The sequence below is a fragment of the Chrysoperla carnea genome, chromosome 5, assembly GCF_905475395.1.
Source record: "Chrysoperla carnea chromosome 5, inChrCarn1.1, whole genome shotgun sequence".
Taxonomy (NCBI): Eukaryota; Metazoa; Arthropoda; class Insecta; order Neuroptera; family Chrysopidae; genus Chrysoperla; species Chrysoperla carnea.
The window spans coordinates 46,151,554-46,177,335 of NC_058341.1; the positions used below are offsets into that span (position 1 = coordinate 46,151,554).

The 25,782-nt window shown below is 27.7% G+C and overlaps 1 protein-coding gene across 1 annotated transcript in view; it reads right to left on the minus strand.

The window, feature by feature from the left end:
• Positions 1 to 1,531: 1,531 nt before the first annotated feature.
• LOC123300346 (GAS2-like protein pickled eggs) overlaps positions 1,532 to 25,782 on the minus strand; it is a 242,950-nt gene continuing 218,699 nt past the window's right edge. The window contains exons 4-7 of the mRNA XM_044882910.1: positions 6,356 to 6,463; positions 5,803 to 5,978; positions 3,301 to 3,941; positions 1,532 to 2,942 (exon numbers count right to left, since the gene is read on the minus strand). Coding sequence (XP_044738845.1) covers positions 1,954 to 2,942; positions 3,301 to 3,941; positions 5,803 to 5,978; positions 6,356 to 6,463 — 1,914 coding nt within the window. The 3' untranslated portion in view covers positions 1,532 to 1,953. The remainder of the gene's footprint in view (positions 2,943 to 3,300; positions 3,942 to 5,802; positions 5,979 to 6,355; positions 6,464 to 25,782) is intronic.

Sequence of the window (25,782 nt, forward strand, 5' to 3'; positions counted from 1 at the left end):
TTGTTTTTAAACCTTGCCACCAACTGAAATCCTCTAAAATAAATCGTACAAAATAAAATCTATATTTGGTAAAAAATATTATTAAAAATTAAAAATAATTATTTGAAATTGTCCAAAAGTGACTTTTTTGATTTTATCAGAATTTCAGGGACACGATATCTCAAAAACGTGTTGAGGTATCAAGTTCAAATTTTTTAGGCATATTTATGGGGTCTAAAATATGGTATCAAATTTGCCAGCGAGACAAACTCTTCCAATCCGCACCTCCAAACCAAAAATTATGGATATTGATCACACAGTAAGGGACAGAAAGAGAAAATTGTTTTAATTTTGTAGGCAGGAAATAAAAAATTTGTATTTTCTATAAATTTGTTAAAAAATATTTTGAGAAAAGTCACTTTCAGCAAATTTTCTTGAACATTTATTGAATTATAAAATTGGGTAAATTGTCATAATTCAGCAATAATCCAAGCGAAAAAAAATCAGATCTAAATGTTTTCTATTACATTTATTTACATACATAGCCACTATTCTTTCTATTAGTCCAAGAGGCAATTGTAATAAATCTTTACGATTATTAAAACAGTAAGAACTTGAATCGGTAGCTTGAAAAATGCACTTCCGATTTCAATTTTACTTTTTATAGATCAATTTGGAATTAATGTCATAAATAAACCCATCTATTACCAAGTCAGGTTTTCAAACCATTAAAACAATCGAAACTACTTTTTGCAATTGCGTCTAAGATTATTATATTCATCTATAAAATTATTTTTTGTATAAAACTACAAAAGTTTGTCATGATCTTTCATAAAAATATTCTTTTTTTATAATTTTTTGTCATTTCTTTTTGTCATTCAATGAAAACTTAAAAAAATGGGGGAATGATTGTGATTTGCTTACTAACCAGTGTTGAGCGTCTTTTATTTATACCTTACTATACTTACAATCACTTTTTTTTTTTTTTTGATACAAGATTTTGGTCTCATCCTTATAAATTTAAGCTACAGTCTTTTAGAGAAAAATTTTTTATTTTTAATGAACTTCTTATAAAACTCATAATAAAACAAGATAGAATATTTCTTGATACTTAAATGCTTGTTGCGATTCCTTTTTATTAAAAATAAAATTCATTTGGCCAACTTACTACGTCTCTAAGAAACGTACTACAGAAGTTATTATTTAACGAAAAAATGGATTTTTAAATCTAAAATGCCCATTTGTTATAATCCATAACTTTTCCAAAGTAAATTTATAAGGCTGCTCTTGTTTATTTGTTTATTTTTTAAAATTAATTAATTATATTATAATTGATAATAATAATAATAAAATTGTAAAAAAACAAAAGAAAAAATTGTATAAATATTTAATTAATATTAATAATAATAATTAATTAACATTTTTAAAAAATTTATCTAAAAACACTAACGTATAACTTTTTTTGTTTGTTTAAATTCTACAAATAATAAAAACATAATTTTTTTTTAAAATTTTTATTTATAATTTATAGAAAATAAAGACAGAAAAACTAGCACCATTTATATTTTGGGATATTTTTTTTTGTATACCTTTTTTTATAGTTTCCCGCCGTAAATAGACTTAGTTTTAGAGACACGTATTTTTAAAATATATTTTAAACGAAACAGTCTATATAATTATTTTAAGCTGCGTTGAAAATCATATGGACGCCATATTAAATGAAAGCTCTTAGAAGCCGGAGCGTAAATTAACCTCCTTGTGTATGTTTTTTTAACTTGAGATATTCTTCCTTCAAAACTTTCTGTTTTATTTAAAGTATAGAAATATATGTTATACATTGTGTCTACCTTGAAATAAAATTTAATCGTTGTAATAAAGTTTAAATTGTGCGCGAAATTTATAAGAGCAACATAAACTTAAATTTTATTCATAAAAATAGGCAAGATATAAAGATTTATGTAAAAATTAACTGCTTTAATATAATTCCGTTGTGGCCCGTTTATATGAAACAGGTGCTGGAATTTTCGATATTTTACCCGCATCACTTTTAGGATCTCTCCTAGGACTAACAAATGCTAACGGTTTCGAACCGGATTCAGAACTACTACTTCCAACCCCATCTGAAGCAACAGATGATCGTTTATCTAAATTCGATTCACTATTGCCCCCCTGACTGTGTACCCACGCTGATGTAAAATCTAAACTATCCTTATCTGACGTCAAATAGCTGTATTGTTTTAAAACTTCCTTAATTTTTTCTAACATTTGTAAATCGTCCTTTGATTGCTCTGCGGATTTTAAAATTTGTTCCAATAATGGACTCTTCTGTTTGGTTGGTGATGTATTTGCACTAGATGAAATTGGCGCTGTCGTGGTCTTTATACGACGACCGTTACTATCATAATGTGACCTATTCGCTGCTAAACTAGTTCGCCCAATTGTGTTCCGACTAAAATTATTATTTGGAGGAGAACCAGACTTTTGTGGGGCAATGAATGTATCGTTACTCAACGATGGTCTCTGTTTTGTTTGCCGACCGCTCCATGTATTATTCCCTGATTTATCAACTAATAATTTTTGTGTACCTTTTTGTGTTGTGGATTTTTTAACTGGGCTACCATTTGTGGGTGGTCTACTTTCTCCCCTTACTGATCTATATACTAATTGTTGGCGCTTTATTGGACTATCTGATATATCACATGATTTATCTTGACTATTTGATCGGCTTCGTGATGTGGTACGTTGATCTATAGATCGACCACGTGGTTTTTGTATGATTTGTGTCTCTGGCTTACGATCATTGAAGTATGCTTCAGAAAAGCTTGTTTTACGCAAACCTGTATCATTGTAGATGTCATCATTTGTATCGGGTGCTGAGTTTGTGATTGTCGAAGTTTCTTCAATTGTTTTTGATATGTCACCATTAGTGCTGCCACTGTCAGAATTATGCTGAGACGTATGCTCTGTAACCAAAGTAACTATACGTAAGAAGAGATTGCTCACCATTCTTAGCAAATACATACTTAAACCTATTGGTCCTATAATAAGAGGAAATTACGGTGGAAAAAAGAGGTACCGGATATGTTAGACACATTTTTCACAAAACGGAAGATAGACAATCAAAAATAATTTCTAGTCTAGAGTTTAGACCTCTCCAGGTCGACTATGTTCAAATGGGGTATCTATAACTGCGACTTTTTTTATTTTTTTTATTTGGTGGGAGAAGGTAGCTCGTTTTCCACCTGTGCAAATGGAAAAACTAAACGAAAAAGTTAAATACTAAATGAAAATTTAACCATTCCAGCAGATATAAAAACTTACCTCCAAAATCTGCGTCGTCATAAGAATTCTGACTAGTTAACGATAATCGATTGATTTTCGTCGAAATTTTTCCTGTCGTATCATTCCCTGTCGAATTATGTATCAAACCTAAACTTCTGTATCCCTCATCCGAAATCTCCGATCCATTATCACTTCCATTCTCTTGTTGTGTAATTGCTGTAACCGTTCCATTAGTATCATCCAAAACTTGTAATGTGGCTTCCGAAACATGATGTGGCGCATTAACTTGTGCCATATTATTGTGATCCGCTGGTTGAATTTTCATCTCAGCCACGTGTTTATCGTATGAAAATAATGATGGAGTTGGACTTCGTGATCGCATACGATTTGATTGTGGTACATTCAAGTTTTTACGTATTGGAATGGGTGATCGTTGATGTTTTAATGGACTTGGTGATACAGATCGACGTGAACGATCATTTTGTATTGTTAATGAATTTTGTGGGGGATGTGGTTGTCGACGGGATGGTGTGGGTGATCGGGATCGATTTCTGGATGATAATGTGGGTGTTAATAAATGCTGTGAGACTTGTTGCTGTTGTTGTTGTTGTTGTTGCGGCTGTTGATGTCCATTACTGCATGTAGACGATATAGATGAACGCCGTGTTCGTGGAGGTGATCTGTAAGCGTAAGTGTAAATAATGTTATTAGAATTATTTTATCTGATGTATTCCTACCTCCATACACAGACTATATTATTTTATTATTCATTGATGTAAATAGATTATAGCAGTGATTTCAAAGAGGGGAGAATTTATACTGCAGTACTATTTCTCAGAACAGTAACCTTTTTGTTAAATGATCAATATATACTTGAAACTTTGAGAGTGGCCTTTTAGCGAATCTACCAAACTACTGCAAGGGAATTTGCCGGACACTATGATCACCTGATAACATAAGTAATCTAAAATGTGCGATAAAAAACTATCTAAAATATTTAGACAATCTTGTAGTTTATAATAATACCATACAAATATGATTGTCGATGATATAAAAACAAAATTTTAATTTAATTATGAGTTCATCGAAGATCCATCATTTGATGAACAGAGACGACTATAGTAATATATTGATGATTGAAGAGAGATTTCTATATTATCAAATTTAGTATCACTTGAACACAATATATTATATATTTTTGTAGTTGCATTTGCATGGTAGTAAAGCATAAAATAACAAATTATTTGAGTACAAAGCATGTATTTGGCTTATATGAATATACCGTGCAATAAACCATAACTTTTTTACAATACTGTAGGTTTACCATCACCTTAAGTGTACCGTTTTACTTTCCATTTCCCTACATTCAAATTATGCAAAATCTTTTAAATGTTTCGAGGCACAGCTGTTTGATCACATTGTATAATATTTTGATATTTTCTGGGAATCTATTATGAAATTAATTTCAAAATAAATTATTTCGATTACTGGTGAAATAAAAGTTTATCCCTTTTATATCTAAGTAGATTTTAAAATTAGTACTGTGCATGGAGATCATAGAAGAAACGTTTACTCTTGGGTTTTTTTCTTAATGTATTTGGCATGTGTGAATGAATGAATGAGTGAGTCATCTACCACCATAAACAAAACTGGTCTACAAGGTAACTTTTTTTATTCGAAATGTATATAGAGTGTGTAGTGTAAGTTGGGAATTGGATCGATTACAGTCAATGAACTGTATATAGAATTTGTTTATTTTATTCTCTTTGTTTGTAAGGTCTAACATAAAATAAACCAACTCTAGCTGGATACAGTATCCTATGTATAATCTAGCATCTCCAAATGAGTTAATAGAACTAATAAAAAGTCTCAAATATAATTAATAATTTTTAAAAAAATCAAAAACCCGACCGCGTTTAATAAAATCTGAAAAGAAAGAAAGAATGACAGTAATTTACATACCGACTTTAACAGTCGGGGTTTTAATCGTTATGTAAACTACTGTACTTTGTTTCTTTCTTTTCAGATTTTGATAAAGTCGGGTTTTTGATTTCTTTAATTATTGATTTTATTTGCCTCTTTTTAGTATCCCGGCACTAAAAGGCCCTCATATTATAAATATATATTTAAACTTTTTAAACCAATTATTCCTTATTGAATTTAAATATATAACTTTTATATATTTTGATAATTCCCTTTTAATTTCTTTTATTTTGAATATTATTAAAAATCTGCGAACTCTTATTAGCAGTATTATTTACAATAATTCTTAGACAACCTGTATAAAATTAACCTGATTTATTTTACATGCGAGGGATGTTTTTGTATGTTTAAAAAACAAACAAACGTGATAATATGTTTGTTGTTTTTTTGTCTCTAAAAATAATTTATATTTCAAAACCTATATTTTGGACAAAAGTAGTTTTTTGTATTATTTTTCTACCCATGGGATGAGAGTGGTTAATGTTAAATGATGATCTTTATACAAGACAACTTCCTGGATAAGCAAAATACTTTAAGATATATTCATAATCCTCTTACCGTTCGTATAACACCTGTGCACCATTCAAGTCAACAGCACCGGGTCGATTCACCAAACGAGATTGTAATGCAGTACGATGTTGTGACCGACAACGGCATGGATCGTGTTTATCCAAATAATGGGAGAGTGTATCCCAACCCCCGCCTACACGAACCATGACATGATTACGTAAAATCTAGAACAAAGAAAAGTAATTTATGAAATTATTTATAAAAAACACATCGAATCTCTTTGAAAAAGTTGGGTATTGACTGTATTTTTCTGTCTATACAATTTCGAGTTGGTTTGAATATTAGCAAAGTCATCAATCGAAGAAAATCTTTGGATTATTTAGGGTAAATATCATCAAAAAATTTGACCAGATTATTTGAGGACTAGACGGTTTCGTGTAGTAAATCCTGAATCGCTTAAGCGTTCAATCGTAACAAGGGGAAACCTAAGGGAAAAGCATCATAATTCAAAAAAAAATTCTGAATCCACGCTTGCTAGTCGATTTATAATTATGGACAGAAAACAATTATAATATTATAAAACATTTTATTCAGTACTTACCCGTACAAAAATAAGAACTTTTGTATCACCAATACGATATTTTCCTTCTGATACCCGAATCATTGGGAATTGAGTTGGACAACTGCATCGTTCCACCAAATCACGAACCTGTAATAAAGAAAAAAAAAATCATTTAAAACGTTATACAAAACAAAAAAGGGTTACATGTAACATACAAATTTTTAGAATCTCTGGGATCAGTCCTGCGTTTCGATGCGCTCAAATTTCTATCATATTTTAAATATAAGTCCTATATAATCGTAAATAAAAAAATACACTTGATCGATCTGAAATTGTCTAGACAATTACAAAAATTTATTAATTGCTGAGAAAGTATGAGAAATTTTATTGCTTATAAATATATATTTTCGTTATCGGAAATATTATTAACAATACGGTACCTTAAGAGGAGACATTATAAAATCATTATTTTATTGTTTAATAAAATATATAAAGATCAAAATTATTGATAAAAACCAATTTTTTATTTTATTTTTTAATTCGTAAGTAAGCAAAAACAAAAAAAAAATGCTTTATGAATCAGTTTCTGTCAGAGTTCATCTGATAAAAATGAAAAGGTCATGTAATTATAAGTTTGATCACAATTATCGATACCTATATGCATACATAAACAGGGCTGAACAAAAAATTGGAAATATTAAATTTCTACGTAAAGTAACGTAAAAATTATGTAAATAAATGAAATATGTGACTGTCTTGAAAATTAAGAGCTGGCCTTAAGGTCATAAATCGTTCTTCACCAAAGTTTAAAATCTTATAACTTCTTTGTGTGAACATAAACTCCAATTTCGAATCAAGTAATAAACAGAGATAAAACAATAGGTTATACCCTAATCATAATTTTAACCTTTTGTGAATTTTAACAAAAAAAAAAATTGAGAAAAAAACAATCGTTTTAAAGAATTTCTTTTATCTTTTAAACTTGGTACAAAAATCAAAAATCTAGATTGGCCATTTTTGTTTGTTCAATGACAAAATAACTCTAATTACAGCTCGCTATATCTTTTGGTTACAGAGAAATTATGATGTCGAATAGGCGAATTACTTTATTCGACAATTTTGAGAATCTATTATACGATTAATAATTCAAAATGATAGCAAACATTATACTAAAGTTATAATAAATTTAAATCTCCTACCCCAACGTGAAGGACATATTTTTGATTATATTGATTGAATAATCACCTTAAAATTTCGAAGCATTTGAACCACGAGAAGAAAGTATTTTTAATATCATGGACTGTTTCCAAAGTTTTGGCTACCCTTGTTAGGATATTGCAAATATTCTTAAAAGAAAATGAAAGTGGCTTCATTATTAATTTAACTCTACGTATTGAAAAATTACTCTATCTGAGTAATAAATGTTTTCATTCAAAAAAGTCTCGCAACTATCACTTTTTCTAAACAAATTATAATATGAATAACTTTTAATCGATTAATATGATTTATATATTTTTATTAAATAAATTATTTTATTCATAACACAAATTACATAATAATATTTATATTATTCAAATCGATTTGGATTTTTGAATGAATAATATTCATTAATTAAAATTATATTTTCAAAACTTATTCATTTACAATAAATTGGTTTATCTGTTACCAAAAAGCCCGTAATGTTTAATATTTGAAAATTAAATTAAAAGTAAAATCTCTTAGCCAATTGCGTAAAACAATTACAGAATTTTAAGAAATAATAATTTTAGAAAGGTTTGGAGAAAAAAATTGAAAATAAATTTGTTCTCTGTGATTAAATATAAAAGTGTGTTGTATTTATTGAATTTCAAGTAGCAATGAATTTAATGGCACAAACAATTTCATCCTTTTTATAACGCCATGGTAAATTAAAGAAAAATCGTCATTTTCTCTTTTTTAGTTCATTAAAATATGTTTAAAAAAATAAATAATAGTTTAAGAAAACTAAAAAACATGCTTTCATATCTAGCAGAACTAAAAAGTAGAAAATAATTTAAAAGTTAAAAAAAAAAGTGATTTAGGAAAAATTATTTTATCGTAAAAAAGCGAGGGGAGCTAGAATGCAATTTCTGTAGATATATATTATTCACAGATATTGGTAAAAGTCAAGTGATTATAAAATATCTGAAAAAACACCTGACACTTTTCTTCGATAAAGTGATTTTTATCTTAATAATTTATTTTTGAAATTATATAACTTTTTTACTTTTTAGTTCAGTTAGTTATTAAATCGCGTTTTTAGTTTTGCAAACTATTATTTATAAACATTGCGGAATGTTAATTACGCTTCCACCATTAAAGATTTTTAGTAAATCATTAATACTGAAGATCCTGACGTGAAAACTGAGGATAATAGGACAAAATTTAGTTATTGAATTTTTATCGATTCTTGATAAGTGTGCGAAGTTTTAATTCAATCCGATATTTCGAAGTGGATAAAAATTCCGTTACATGGATACCAAGTTAATAAAAGCTGGTAAAAAACTGTTCCGAACACATTTGAACTTGTCTGTGTTAATAATTGTTTATAAACAACTTTAAAGGGAACATTCCATTAGCATAACGTAAAATTCAGTTTATTGTAAATGGTAAACAGTCAAATATTTTGTATTATAATTTATTATTAAATAACTATTTTAAATACTACATGAATTCTTAATTATTGAAGAAAGTAGGTCATTTTAGGATCATTTTCAAAAACAAAAAATATTAAAGTGGATAATAATTACGGAGTGAAACATCTTGAAGGTTCGAAATTCATTTCATTTTAAGTATACGTAACAGTTTTTTATAGTATGTAATTCTCTATTTTTATTGACCCTTTAAATACAGTTTGATTCCCAAATTGTCTGATTTACTAAAAAAAGAAACCTCATTTGCAAGTATTTTCAATTTTGAGTTGCAGTTGTAAGGTTTTTGAACATAATGGTACGGAAGTTTTTCAATCCAATGTACCATTAACGAGAATTAACGACATTAAGCAGGCATAAATTCTGAGTTATAACATCAATAATTTCGTGAACAAATGCGTTAGTAAATGACTATATGCTTTCGTTTTCATCAAGAGAAATTTCTAGAACGCTGTATTATCTATACTACAAATTAAATCATTTACCAAAATATAAAAACTGCTAAATAATTGAATAATTTTTTTCAAGCTATAATTAAAAATAATTTCGAATTCAATTTTGTTTTTTTGAGGTTTTACTTTAGAATGTGTTGTTGCAAATCCTCATCGAAAACAATTTTTAAAAAGAAACTGAATCCTAAAAAATTAATTTCAATAATTTGTTTTATTGATTGCTCGATTAATCAGATAAAATATAATTTTTAATATTATTTACTGATATCATTAATATATTACTGTTTACCATTCGGTAAAAGTACATAAAAGATGGAATTTCTATACTCAATAAGTATAAAATGGCTACACTTAGATACAATGAAATTGAATCACTCCTTAATTTCGAGCAAAACATTTTAAATCAAAAATCTACTAATTACATAAAATATGACAAGAAAGACGAAAACAGTATGTACTAGAATATCGAATAGTAAATCTTAGAATAATTACATGCACTCGAAGCGATTATTATATTTTCCGAATCCAACCGAACATATTATTAGAACCGAGAAAGACTCAATTGTTTTCAAAAAAGCATTTCAATATTCGAAAAAGCCAAGCCAAAGTCTGATTTTTTCACACATCCTAGTTAAATCGGACATGATCCTACGAAGAAGAAGCGTAAAATGCAAACACTTTGATCCGTCAATATAATCTTATTGTCTATTAGTGATTCATTTTCATTGTTCGTAGGTGTAATTTCATTTAATAATAGTAATACGATTGTATTACTTTTGTGTGTAATAATATTGATCATGTCGGGAGTTTATGTATTTGTAACAACCGGCGTCTGTCGCCGGAAAACTGTATAGGTGATACATCGGACGGACGTATATGAATAGAGCTTTAACATGCGCTTTTTATACCAAACAGAAAATCGTGTGTTTCATGTAACAAGAACATTTTTAGCACAAATTCAAAATATATTTTCTCACCTTGATTACTTATTTATATGTCTATTCGTGTACATATAGGTTTCTTATTACTTATTTATGTGTCTTTTCGTAGTCATATAGTTTTCACATCAAATTTTTGACCAGAACCACCAAATAATCTTTATTTTCGTCAATAACGAATTTTTGGCCAAAACCTGTACTTTATTTTTTTTAAGCGCTTAAATATCGAAAACGGTGAGTTTTAGTAAAATTGTCACGAGTCAAAAAAAAACTTAAAATTGTCCAAAATATAATACCTAATACCTTTCAAATTAAATTTTTGATCTGGGCCACAAAAGGAGTTTTCGCCGAAATTTCCACTTTTTATTTTTCAAATGCTTATATTTCGAAAACAGTGAGATCAGATAAAACATATCATGGATCAAAAAATGCTTAAAATTGTCCAAAATCAAGCAACGCGGAGTTTTCATGAGTCAAATGCCTCGTTTCCTACATTAGTAATTCGTTGGAATAAAAAACTTTAAAAAGTTCGACTCGAGGTAGCGGGCGGATGAGCTTGTAGACCCTGGATTTATTATGCGCATTAAAATCTACATTTCCAGCTAAGTTTGTTAAATGCAACTTATAGATTGATATTACGCATATAATTATTACCGGAAGTTGTGCCATATTTTTGCAATCAAAATTGGTTTATTTGACTTGTGTCGTCTGTTAGGTTTTACTACAGTTGTACTCCCTTAACGAAAACTATCTATGTATCTGAACTATAGGATATTTAATCGGTCGGTTCTTGGATTAATACGTTCAATTGGCGATAACTAAATCCTTCATGAATCGATTGGATATCTACATGAAAAAGTGAAACAGCTTTTTTTTTTATAAAAATCCTCTTAAATAGTAAAATATTTCGAGGTATTTTAAATCGGCTTACAAAAATATATCGAAAGAGGACCAATACAATTGTATTTTTGGTAATATAAAATTCATTTTCGGTCGATAAAAAAAATAAAATGCGTGTTCTGTTGGTGCTGGGAGAGATACTTCGAATTATTAAAGGTGATAGACTACAATATTGCACGTAAATGATATTCCGTTTACTTTCGATTTAAAACAAGTTATTTGTACAGCTTTTCCCTTAGTTTTTCCTTTATATGTATAAATAATTCAGACAGCGGAAAAAAAACTTTCGTATTATTATGATAAATATGTTAGGTATCATTGTCTAATAGCGGAAACAAGGATGAAATTATTTATATGTGTTCATAGAGACGTTTAACTCTTGAAAATGGAAAATTACGGAAATTCTATCGTAAAAAATGATGTTATACATATTTTATTTTTCTTTAAATATCATAATTGTATTTTGATATTCATTTCTTGAATAACATTTTAGTGTATTTCAGAGTATTTTCAACTGTGGTTTTCTAAATTTGTTGCGATTTTGAAAAGCCGAATAATGACAAAAAAAGACTGGGGTACTACCAACAATCAGTCCATTTGCTTTACTTGATTTTTGGAATTTTTGCAAAGTTGTTAGAAGTTTACTTATAAAGAAAATTTCCATTAAGAACCAATCGAATTTTGATTACACGACCAGAACCGCAAGTATTTGTATTAATGACAAATAAGTGTAGTCGAAAAATTTCGATTAGTGAACGTGTTTTTGCGGCGATAATAGAGTATTTTCACAACAAAACAATATTTATCACTTTCGTTTTCATATAGTTGTTCATGAAACACAATAAAGTCTATAACTCTCCAGTAAAAGTATAACAATGAGAGGAAGATTAATAAATAAAACAATTCTATCAATTGTTATTCATATAATAGCCTAACAGAACAATTGGGCTCACAGAAAAAAACAGCATCCTTCTTAGTCTAGTTGTTATTGGCGCAGGAGTAAAATAAATTTTTTGCAATGTATTTTCAGATATGACAGGTCAGTTGTTAGTTTATTTGGATTTTAAATTTGAGGACTCTGAATCTGGCAACTCGAGAACCATAACTCGGAATTGATTTTAACTGATGGAATCGCTTTTACAATATAAAGGTTTAAAAAAAAGATTTGTCGAATTTTTAAGTTTTTCTTAAGAAAGAAAAATTAATAATATAAAATAATTTTCAGCCATAAATTGAAATGAAAATCAATTATTGAGGATGAAATAGCGCCAGGACAATCTTGGAAAAAAGGCTTGTTTTTTTTTTTTTTTAATGAAGTTGGACTAAGTCTAAATCAATATTGAAAAATTTAGTATGGTTGGTCGATTATTTAAATAAATAAATGACTTCAAAAGTAGGCGTATTTAACTTATAAGAAAACGGTAGATGGATGATGGTTTTCATAGATTTCTCCAAAACTAGGTAAAAATTAAAACAAGAAAAGACACTATTAAAATTAAAGTAAAAACCTTAATTAAATTATTGAAAACCAAAAAAACAACCGTTGTGCTCGACTGGTAAAGAATGTACGAGCACGGTAGTGGGGACACAATTTTAAATTTAAAAAATGTTTTTTCAATAGTGAAAAAAGTAAGAATAAAATTTTCGATATCTGGAGTAATTTTCAAAATATCGAAAATTTTATTAATTATTTTCGTTTCCATATTTCGAAAACCAAGGCAGATATCGAAAAATTTTATTCTTATTTTTCGTCTACATTCATGAAGTTATAACAAAATTCATCAACAAAGTTGAAAATATGTTACAAATAATTTCAACCACAAGTTTAAACGAGCCTTGGCGCTCGTACTACCTTTGATAATTTTGATACAAAAATTACGGAAATCGAATTAATTTGAACATATTGTCTGAAATATCAGACAATATGTTCAGTTCTGAAGGTCCAATCAATATAATAAGAGGATCTCCATGTAGGTAGTTATTAGAATGAACATAATTGATTACCACAACTGTAAAACTTTTTTCGAACAGCCTTAATAATTCCCATAATATGTATTTTGTAAATAATTCTGCTCTGGAGTATTGTACGAAACATTATTATACTTATTGCACTGTCTATACTGTGTTCATGTGTGTGTGTGTGTGTGTGTGCGTATGTACAGTAAACTTGCTGGAAAATCAATAGTACTTTCCTTTTCAATTATTGTCTATAATACTTACATACTTCACTTCATTTTCTCAATATAAATAAATAAAGGCATATCGTTATGCTAAAAAGTATTCAATTATGGATATGTTGAAAATGTTTATGAAAATTGGTTTTCCTTGCGAAAAAATATCTTTTTTTAGAAGAAAGTTATCGATTTACAAAAAAAATAAATAAATAAAAGTGGAAACAAACTGGCTGTGTTTATTGTTGAACTACCATGTATTGACAGTGTTGATTTGATAATCGATTGTTTTTTCACGTCATGTAAGTAAAGAAAGATAGCCACTCTTACACACAAACGTATAATATACAGAAAGTGTATGTCGGTAAACTTAATAAAATACATACAAACTATGTAATACCAAATTCTTCCTATTAAGCTTGCGCCCTCACGAGTGACCAGTGGTGTTTACGAAAAAATGTTTCAAACAAAAATTATTAACTTTTTTATAAGGAACATTTAAGCTTTTGTTCTATCTTTAAAGGTTTACAAGATGGGTCCTACGGGCCGAAGACCCAATTGAATTATGTTGTTCATGTACAAACTCGATCTTACTTTTTACGTTGCTTTCAAGTTGAGCTTTATATCCTTTTTTGTTTTTGACTTATCGTGTCGACAGACAGACAGATGGACAGACGGGTGGGCAGACAACTGTAAATGGTCCAATTAGGTGATTTTATGAACACCTTTATCAAAATTATGTTCCCAGCAAACTTGGGACTTAACTTAATACATCTTGATATATTTCATATGTACATGATATACAAACTTTTGTTTGCTATTCTAGCGTTACATAATCGAAAAATCACCTAACATTAGATTCTAACATTAGATAAATCCTTGTAGTCTTAAATTAAAAGTAAACATAACAGAAAAAAAAGTACAAGAAAAACAAGAACTCTTGTGGAAAGTAAATTTCTTCTCCTTATTGACAACTGATCACTTTGGTCAAGAAATCTGGTGATTAAAGCTTTAATAGTGGCCTGAGATGCTGTCAATGAAGAGAATAGGATTCGTTCTATAAATATAAATTAAAAAAATTAATTATTATTAAATTAGTAGTAGTGCCAAGGGAAGTTTCGATTTTTGGTTGAAATTATTTGTGCCTTATTTTTAACTTTGATGATGAATTTTGTTAAAGCTTCTTGAATGTAGACCAAAATAAGAATAAAATTGTCCGATATGTATCTACTTTGGTGTTCGAAAAATCGAAAGCTAAATAATTATATACATTAAGAGTCTTGTTATATATACACACGACTGTGGATACCTAAGAGTGGCTATCTTTCTTTGCATGACGTAAAAAACAAACGATTGCATAATCAACACTGTCTACACATGGTATTTTAACAATTCACTCATTCAATTGTGTGTTTTCACTTACTTTTTGTTATAATACGTTTAGAATTGAGATGGTTAAAATGATCTTAAATAAACATTCTATAAAATTCCACTTTGTATATGTTTTGCGATTGACCATTTTGGGGACAATTACAAATAATACATATCCTTTTAAGTACGGACTACTAGTCAATGGTAATAAAGTTATTTTTAGATACCTATATTATTATCAACAATAATACATTTATGGGTATTATTTTTATTTAGTTGTAAAATATTTACATGTAAAGACTTCTTCTTTACATTTATTCAAATATGAATAACATATTGTAAACATTGAATAAGTGAATGTAATTGTTCAACAGGATGATTATTCTGTCCTATACTACCGAACTTTTACTTATCGAAGTCGATAACAACATCCTTACATTCTGCAGACCAATAGCTGAAAAATTTTCCAGGAATCTTTTTGAGCAATTCGGCCACATGTAGTACTACATTTTCGTAGGCAAAATAAACAAATTGTAACTCTCCAATTTGGGTTCAAGTCAATTTGTTTTCCCTAAGATGAGTTAGTAACGTATCACATATACCGAAGAAAACAATGAGCACTATCATGTCATTTGAGTGACTTTACTGGCGACTCTACTGGTAATTGCTGATAGCTCATTCTTGTGTCAAACCTTGTGATCTATACCTGAGAAATTTATATTGGGTCTTATGGATATATTCTATTCATTCGGATATAATAATAATAATAATAACGGATGTAAACTCCGTTTTCCAGACATGTATACAACAGAGGCCATCCATTCATTATTGGCAATATTTGTTTCTCTAAACTACATCCGAATATTCAATTTAATTTATGATGTGGGTGGAGTCGGTTACATGTGATGTGGGTGGAGACAGTGTGATCAATTTATCGCCTTATTAATTATAATTGATCAGATTGAGCTGCCTGGATTCGAACCTGCAACCTCCCAATCTTAGTAGTCAAATGGTTAAAGGCTATTGCGCTTTTACTCGCTCGGACACTGAGCCAGATAGTTCATTTGGATATGTATGGCTAAAATGAGCAAGAAAAATTATAACGTTCTACTCAGATCTACTGATTTAACAAGTTAGTTAAAAGTGATACAGGCTTCTCAGAATAATTTTTGAGAGGAAAGTCAATTATGCTAAATTTGTTGTATGCTTTAGTTAGCGTCGAGTAAAAATATAGTAGAAAATATGATAATCAGTCTGTATTTATAAAAATTAACACATGTAAATATATTAACAATATAGACATATGGCGTCTTTATGCATCTATTTTAAATGATAATGAAACTATGTTTTCACTAATAGTTTCTTTGGATTCAATGTAATTGAATATACATATAATATGTAGCGTATAAAATAATAAACACAACTTTATGAATGAGTGTTAATAAACCACATGAACATTTTTCATTATTCCAATTTTATTCGAAAAAATAGTTGAATCAATAGTTTTCTTATTATTTTGCCTGAAACGGTGTCACTGTAGCTATTACAGATGAGAATAATGCCGTACTAATGAAATAGATCTGTTTCATTTTGTGTCGGCAATAAGGGTATTTGTAAATAAGGCTTTATTCTTTGGACAATATACTTTAATACCAGCAACTCTTTTGTGGCCTCTCTACTAAGAAGTTTTGCGAAGGAACTTTATCTGTGTGTAGGATTTTTAATCAAGCAAATTTGTTAATATGTTAAATAGTGGATGTAAAAAAATAAATAATTTAAAAAAATAAAAATTCCGACTGCGTTAAATAAAATCTGAAAAGACAGAAAAAAGTCCAGTAGTTTACATTTAGTTGGGACCCATTATTGGGAAAATACGAGCCGTTTCAGATTTTAATGAGTCCCGACTGATAAAATCGCTTAGTAAACTACTGGATTTGTTTCTTCCTTTTCAGATTTTATTTAACGTAGTCGGGTTTTTTATTGTTTGTATTATTTATTTTATGTTAGACTTTTTAGCGTCCCAGCACTAAAATAAACTACAACTTATATATAATTTTATAATTTTCTGTTAACTTCTTTTATTTTGATACCCTACTCAATTGGTATTAATTAAGTTAGTTAATTTTTTTTAATTAACGTATTAAGTACTATTTATATCCAAAAATCCGTCATTTTTTTTGTACTTTCAAAAACCTATCTAAGAACACTTGGGTTTTCCAGACAAATATAATTATACCTTAAATATTGAAATGCATTGAGCCGTTTGTAAGAATAAACAAATATACATACATGCATACATACAAGATACGCACGAAAAACATAACCACTCCTTGACAGTCGGGTAAAAATACAAATGCTTAAATATGTTAGACATATTTAACATCGTGTTTCTTTCATTCACAATCTTGATAATAATACAATTACTTTAGACCTTTAATAAGTACAAATATTTTCCATTCACAAACTTAATATTACGACATTTAAAATATAATTACTTTATTAAACCATTATTGTCAAAGTAACTTCAATAGAAAAATAAAAGTAACTTTAGTGGTATAATATTAACAATCTCAGAAATAGGACTTTTGTATCATGTTATTGTATTTTTTTCAACACAGGGATATCGAAATTTTCATATTTCAATATCAATATTTACTTTCCCAGAATCTATCTTGCTTTGTTTATAAGCGAATAAGAATGGCTTGTGGTATTAACATAAAAGTTTTTAGTTTAATATTTGAAGTCTATTTCAGTCTGTTTTCTCCGTACAATATTGTAAAAATGTTTTGGATTTTATTTTTATTAAGCAATTTTAATAAATACTTTTTAAGGGACAAGCTTTTATTGTACTAAAAAGTAGAAAGTAATTTAATCTATGATTCACTCATTCCCGACTATTTGTAAAAACTTGAGGCGCTTAATATCAAGAACGAATCGAAAAATAATTGGCGTTTGGAGTAGATGACTCATAGATAAAATTATTTTCTACTTTTTAGTACAATAAAAGCTTGTCCCTTAAAATGTATTATTTATTAAAATTTTTAATTTAAGACTAAAAACAATTCATATAAATCAAATAATTAGGTGGAAGCGATTGGAAAATCAGGACGCCACAACCTTACCATGCATTGTCATCCAAACTAGATGTGCATGCAAATTTCAGCTCAATCGGAAATAGAGAAGTGGATAAAATTTGACTTGCAAGATTTGATTACAGATAGACAACCGGACAGATGCCAGTTCGTTACTTTTAACTCTAATATACAATGCGGTGTCATTCTCGTAAAAAAATAAAGTGTATTTTTGTAATAAAGTCTCCCTTCTCTCTTCAACTACTTATACTCTAACTATAAGTTGTTTCTGTTCAACAGTAAAATTCATGAAGTTTGAGTAATTATATCTCAGTAATTTTATAATCAATAATTTTGGTTTTTTTTTTCTTAAACTCGGAACAAATTCATTAATGTTCAGTTATTTTTTTGAAACAATCTTAAAATTTTTTTCTTTTAAAACTTGTTAAATACACAACTTCTCCAATGCTCTCATTGTTAATTATCTGAGAGCAATTAACTTTAATTAAATTTATCTCCAATTAAAGACTGTCAATCGATTTCAAATTTTCATGGTAATTGTATTATTATATCCTTAATAAGTATAAAAAAATTTAGAATTTTCTGTCCCTATGTTCATTGCGACAAAACAGCCGCAAATATACTGATATTGGATCTAGTTTTTTATTGACAGACATGAAATTTTGCAAATATATTTATTTATTTGCAAACAAATAAAATAAAATACCTATTATGCAACTCTTAAACAGTTAAAAACATATTATGAATAAACACAAAACAATATTGTATGTAAACAGAATTAAGTAAAAAATTTATAAAAATGTTTGTTGCTAATGTGTGGGTTTTATATAATATTCTCGAGCAAAAAAAAAAGTTAAAAAATATCACAGAATCTTTATGTTCATTGACACCTTCAAATAATAATAATAATAATACTTTAATATATTAATAATAAATAAATATAAATACAAGTACACTAACACAATAATCATTTTACATTTGAGTATTAATTAGTTGAGTATCCGATGTGCCATGTGTATTATACACCGTCTTCTGTTATTGATTGCAGAAATCCAGCTTACCCAAATAAGCTCATCACGAGCAACAAAAAAAATCTCTTTTCCAAATTTGGATCTGAGGCTTAATTTGACAGATACGGGTATGGCAAAAACTGAAGGGATTTAAAAAAAAGTATGAACTGATTTATTTGGATTTGGTCAAATTATCCCACTTTTTATATTTTTATTATATTATTGAGTCTTCTACTGAATCACAAATAACAAAAAATTATGAAGCTTTAAATTAAATTATTGCTTGTCTAACCCTTAACAATTCTCATTGTGCGCAAAGAACGTTTATAGTGTTAGAACTTAAATTATTCTTATTATAAGTCACTGTTTTTGTTTTTTTGAATTGGTTATATTTCGTTCCCGTGCGATTTCTCGTTTTCAGGATAAGAGAGTTTTTGTAAACAACGATCACACAATAAAACTAAGTTAACCATCTTAAACATACTTAAACATTTTTTATAGAGAATTTACCAAAATTCGGCAGAATGCGAATTTTTGTACCTTCACTCATATTTTTTTTTAAATTTGGCTGGATAAATAGTTTTGGATGTATTTGCTAACAATTTTAGGTCAGTAGTGGTCGAACGTTAGAGACGTAAACTTATTACTTCCTCCTATAAAAATGGACATTTATTTCAACTCTTTGCCGACTTTTTTATACGGATGTGTCATATTTTATTTACCAACCTTGCTCTGAAAAAGGTTTTCCAATATTAATATTTTTGATCTCAATCCAAAATAAGACGAAATATACATCTGAACAAGTTTTTCAACATGATTGCCGTCTTTTTGCAACAAAATCATATTATTAACAGCATCGACCAGACCGTATGATTATAAGAGAAAAATTAATGGTCTAGAATTTAATTGCGTGGGTTGACATAACACATGAATACATTGTATATCAGTTGTTTATGTTTATGAGTACGTATGGGCAATAATCTTCGCGTTTAATTGCAGCACTTAGCGACAAAACGGAAAAACCTCGAATTATTGTGGGTTTGGTTTATTTCTCAGGTTTAATATATTTAAAAATAAATGAATTTTACATAAAAACCAAATTTGTATAAAAAGATAATTGATTATAACGACAAAACCAAAAGCTTATATAACAAATTGACAAATTATTGATAAGTAAAGATGGAAGCCCTTAACATAATACCTTGAATCTGAGAAACAAACTGACAAATTACAATAAAGTAAAGAGGTACGCTCGTAACAAAATTGTACGAATATTTGTTGTTCTCTCGGTAGTTGCTCTAACTATTTACAACACCGAAAAATGTTTTTCGATTATCGTTTTGTTTGCATGATGAAGATTTAAAATGGACCAAGTTATTAAATTCTTGACAAGTAGAATTGAAATCATTATTCGAAAATATAATTTCAAAGAATCTTCAGTTATGTGAAACTTTTGCAGTTTTTGAGGCTACCGTTTTCTTGTTACCGAACCTTCAACAGTCTAAAATTTACACGCCTAGTAGATAATAAATACATTAATGAATGAAACTAAAGTATATAAACAAGTTCGTAATTTAATTTTATTATTATTGATTATATAAAGCAGGGATGTACTTATAAAAATCTGGGGGATCACGAGTTCCTAAAAAAATCTTATTTTGAGTAAAAAGTAAATTATTCAATCAAAACAAATAATAAGATTACTAGACAAGCATTTGTCAAATTAGTTTACGATTGAATGTAACATATTATATATCAAAATTAGTCAAACAGACCATGATGTAAATATTGTGTGCATAATTAAAATGTGAACAACAAAATAATAAGTAATAATAATAAATAAAGTGGATAAACAAAGTAAAAAAAATTCATTGAGTTGAAAAAATTGCATTCGTGTCTAGAACTCGAATAGCCTAATTGGTAGGGCGCTTGACATGAATCCAAGAAGTCCGGGTTCGAGTGTATTTTTTTTCAATTCTCTTTAATTAAGATTACTAGACAAGCATTTGTCAAATTAGTTTACGATTGAATGTAACATATTATATATCAAAATTAGTCAAACAGACCATGATGTAAATATTGTGTGCATAATTAAAATGTGAACAACAAAATAATAAGTAAAAATAATAAGTAATTTTTTTAACAAAATTTTTGAAATACAGAGAATTTCTGAGAACAGCTTTAACCATTATTTTTCAGTTCAATATAAGATTAGTTTCATAAAACGTTTATAATAGCGTCCTACAAAGGTAGTTTTAACTTTAATTTTAGCGTACAGATGGCTGAAGAGATGGAAAGAAAGCTATTTAGTTTTTCCCCACTTCCACTAAATTTATTTTTTTGATATAATATAGTGACATAAAGTTTTGATAATTTAATACAAGATTTGTAGCCATCCAATATCATACATTAGGTACGACCACAAAGTACATTCGTACATTTTCGTATTTTTCGTCGAGCTACAACAAAGTTTATTAATGAAATATTCTTAAAAGCTTTTCTTGGGAATTTGTTACCTTAGTCCTGTACTGTAAATGATAATATAAATGAATTTTGTTATATTTTTTCTTTCATTTCCATTAAAAGTTTAGTTTGTTAATGTCATAGACTCATGTATACAAACTACAAAGTAAGTGGATAGATAATTTATATTAATATAACAAATTGTAACAGACAATCTGCCTCCAACTTTGTATGTATATTGTAAGTTAGAAGTTGAAATTGGAACTCATACTTTTTTCATTCCATTATGATTATGAATTATTTATTGAATATATATACTTTCCATTGCTGTATACAAATTCAAGAATAAAGTAGAAACAAACTTGCAGTACTATGGAATTATTTGATTACCATGGAAAAATTATATTCTTCAAAATATTAGTTATTTGTCAAAATGGTAACTTTCTTTCACTGGAAAAAATTTAAAAGAATATCATTTTCATATACTTCTCCTATTGTACGTGTGTTAAAAATGTCATTTTTAATTGCAATTATCTCATATTAGGAGCGATAAATTGTCTTTAAATTTTAACAGTGTGTGCATCAGACTTTTAATTACTTATATTAAAAGTTTTGATTTTGCTAAAATGACCTATTTACCTTAAATTTTCGATTATATAACTGAACAAAAAAGCTGTTAATTTTTTATTAAGAATTTTTGTTCAAAATTTTTATAATAACTCTAATTTCAATATTTTATATGCCAATTAATTTTTTAAATTTTTAATCATTTAACATTCAAAGTTAATATAAATTTTTATATTAATTGAAATAATTGGTATTTTTCTTTTCTTTAAAAACTTAACATACAAAGAAAAATTTTTGGTAAAATTTCGATACTAAGATGAAATACTTTAACTATTATTTCGTTAATAAATGTGTGAAATTTTTTTTTCAATTGCGTTAGTGTCTGTTTGTTTCAAATATGATGTTTTTTATCTCAAAATTTATAATCTGGAATGTAATTCAGCTATGTTTCAAAAAAAAAATTACGGAAGTTTCTTAAGGATTTATTTTCTCTTGGAACAAAAAGTGTTTTTTTCAAAGCAGGTTAATCATTTCGGTAATTTTGGTCTAAATGTTACGAAAATCAAATTTATTGGATGCGTATTTAGTCTTCTCATTTAAAACGGAGTTTAACTTGTCCCGTTAAATTTTGATTTAAAGAGAAAAAAGCTTCCTTCAATATGGATTGTTGACAGCTGTACACAAACGTCTATGAAATTGAAAATTCAATGTTTATTATTAAATGCTTTCATTTAATATTTTTATTTTTTAACTAGAGTGATACCCACCCGCTTCGCTGGGTTTAAAAGTAATGATTGATAAATATTGCTCTCGCTTATCCAGTTTCTATAACACTCGAAATAATGGTAAGGATTGTATTACACAGGTAAAGTATATGTATGGTTTTCTATTTTGTTAAATGTATAATAGGCGTAACTATTCATTGAGTATATCAGAAAAGATGGCCATGAAATATTTTATGTTGACTATTTTTACAGAAATCTGTAATTTATGGTAATGTCAAATGACTACTTTTACAGAAATCTGTAATTTATGGTAATGCCATAAATTAATTTTTTTTATTAATATATCTTTATAAATTATAGTTCATGTGTTATTCTGATATATCAACTATATTTCTGTACAGTTTCATTAAAAACCATTCGCTAGTTTTAACGTGAAAGCGTAACAAACAAACAAACAAACATGCTCATTTTCTTTAGGTACTTTTGTATTTATAATATAAAGAGATTATTCAGTGAACCACGTTTTGTACCCGTTAGTGTACATTAATTAGTATCAATATGTACTTCCATGTTATTGTTTTTAATAATTCATGATTTCATCCGCAATAAAAAAATATGAACAGTTTATGAAACATGATATTCATCTAATAATCGTTAAAAAATATATTATAATTGATCTATATAATTTCTTGTGACAATAGGTCGTTAAAATTAAAAAAAAAACCTTAGTACTTTATTTATTTTATGGATAATAAGGTGTTATTTTAATTTTAATTTTTGACATCAAATATAACTTCCATTAAAACTAACTAGCATTAGAAGAACATAAAGCTAAGGTCGAAAATAAAAATATTCTTGGTCAAAAAATGTGTTACAACTCTGATCCTGACGGCACTAATAGCAATTGTTAGGATTTGTCTAATAAATAATTTTCGCTTTCTCCAATAACTTGGTTTCCGTTTATTTCGAAAATTAACGACACACAAACTTTTACTTTGAATATCAGATCACACGCTCTTTGAGAAAAGTTTCCGTAGATATGATTCTTAACTCTTACAAAGTTCAAAAAATTCGTTTCAGATTCAACGTAAAGTGACTATGAATTATAATTTCCAGCCCGCTTACCGTGGCTAACACTGCGCTAGATATTAATCTGATAATTTTTAAAAAAGGTTTTCAAATCATTTTAGTGTGGATGTCATTCTAATGCTTAAGTATTATAATTAAGGTATTTGTCTTTGTATTAAGTATTAATTTTAACATGCTTTTAGCTCGACTGTCCATTTATCACGTATTCTGTATGAAAATGATAATAAACATCTGTAATTCTGTATATAATAGACATCTCTCTTACACTACTTATACTGTAAATATAATTGTTTCTGTTATCCAAAATTTAGATAACTTTGAGTGACTATATCTCAAGAATGAAGCGGTCAATAGTTTTGGTTTTTTTTTTAAACTCACATGCACAAATTCATGAATGTTCAGTGAGTTTTTTGAAAATATGTTAAATCTAGTAATTTCCTAGAATTAAAAAACTTGTTAAAAACACAACAAAACGCAACCTTTTCTATGCTCTCGTTAATTATCCGAACTTTAAATGTATTTAACTCGAGTTAGAGACGGTCAATCGAATTCAAATTTTTTTGGTTAATTTATTATTATATTCCTAATAAGTATACACAAATTTAGAATTTTCTGTTGATATGCCCATAGCAAGACAACTATCTTAAAGCATGGTATTTTTATTTGTCAGACGAAATTCCGTTGCTTTACGATCGTGCATCCCTCATTACTCAAAATAACCGCTCTCGGGTGCGAGACGTAAGGAAAGTCATACCCAAAAGTCAAACGTCTAATATAAACTTTCGAAAACGTTGCAGGCTTTCATACTAATTTTTATTAACAAATATTCATAAACGTATTTTATTGTTCTGTGTTTTACTTCCTAATTCGTCTGCATAAATCATAATTAAAATTTGAATAGATCTAGAGAAAATTTCTTTTCTAATTTTTTATTATAATATCAGGTAATTTATTAGCTTAATAAATTAATTTTGTCTTCCTATACATCTAAATGAATCGTTTGAAAAGGTTAAGTACGTATTGAAGATAAAAAAAAAAAACGTTTCGTATCAAATGATAAATGGTATAAAAATCTACTTTGCCATTACAGAGTTAATAGCGTATTGTTTAAAATTAATAATACAAAAATATTTTCGTTAGATTAGAGAAAGTATATTATAAAAACTATTTTAGTTTTTCCTTAGCCATATGATGTATTATGTTATACTCAATTCACTTAAATTGTACAAGCTGAAACATTCTAAGTGTACATATCATATTAATAACACTTAGATTGTTCTAAATGGTGCGTTTATATTAACTTATAATAACAATAAAATAATAGCTAATAATAATAAAAAAAGTCATTTGAATCCGAATCCGAAACAGACTTACAGACCTACTAAGTTCATTCAAAAATTGTATTTAAGTCCAGTCGCCAAGGACCTGAGTTGACAGAGCGACTTTAAATAAACTCGATAAATAATTAAAAAAACTCAATCAAATAGAGAAAAAAAATTTATGGTTCTTTTTTCAAAAGTGGGAAAGGCAAAATCGTATTTTTTTTTATGCAAAAGTGAAACGAAATCTAGTTTTACTACAATTAGTACAGAGTTGGCTAAATCATATCAAATTTTATCGCAGCTTTTGGGTCTGTTTCCCAAAGTCTATACCACAACTTATTTTATGATATTATTTAATGCTTCAAATGTGGATAACGATGGAAATTACATATTCTGTATATACCATAAATTTCATAAAAATATTAATAATAAATAATTTTTTCTTATTACATTTTATGAAATATGAATAAAAAATAGATAATTTAAATTAAGATGATGAAAAAATTATGTAAATATTAATAAATATTATTACATATTTACCATGTTTTCAAATTATAAGTAGGTTTTCATAAATTTTATGATCATCTTACAGGTGTATGTATGATATTTAATTAATTTAAGAGGTAATTTTATTTTAAATCATGGTATAGATGAAACAGTGAAAGTGAAGAAATGTTTAAAATTTATGGTGTAAAAA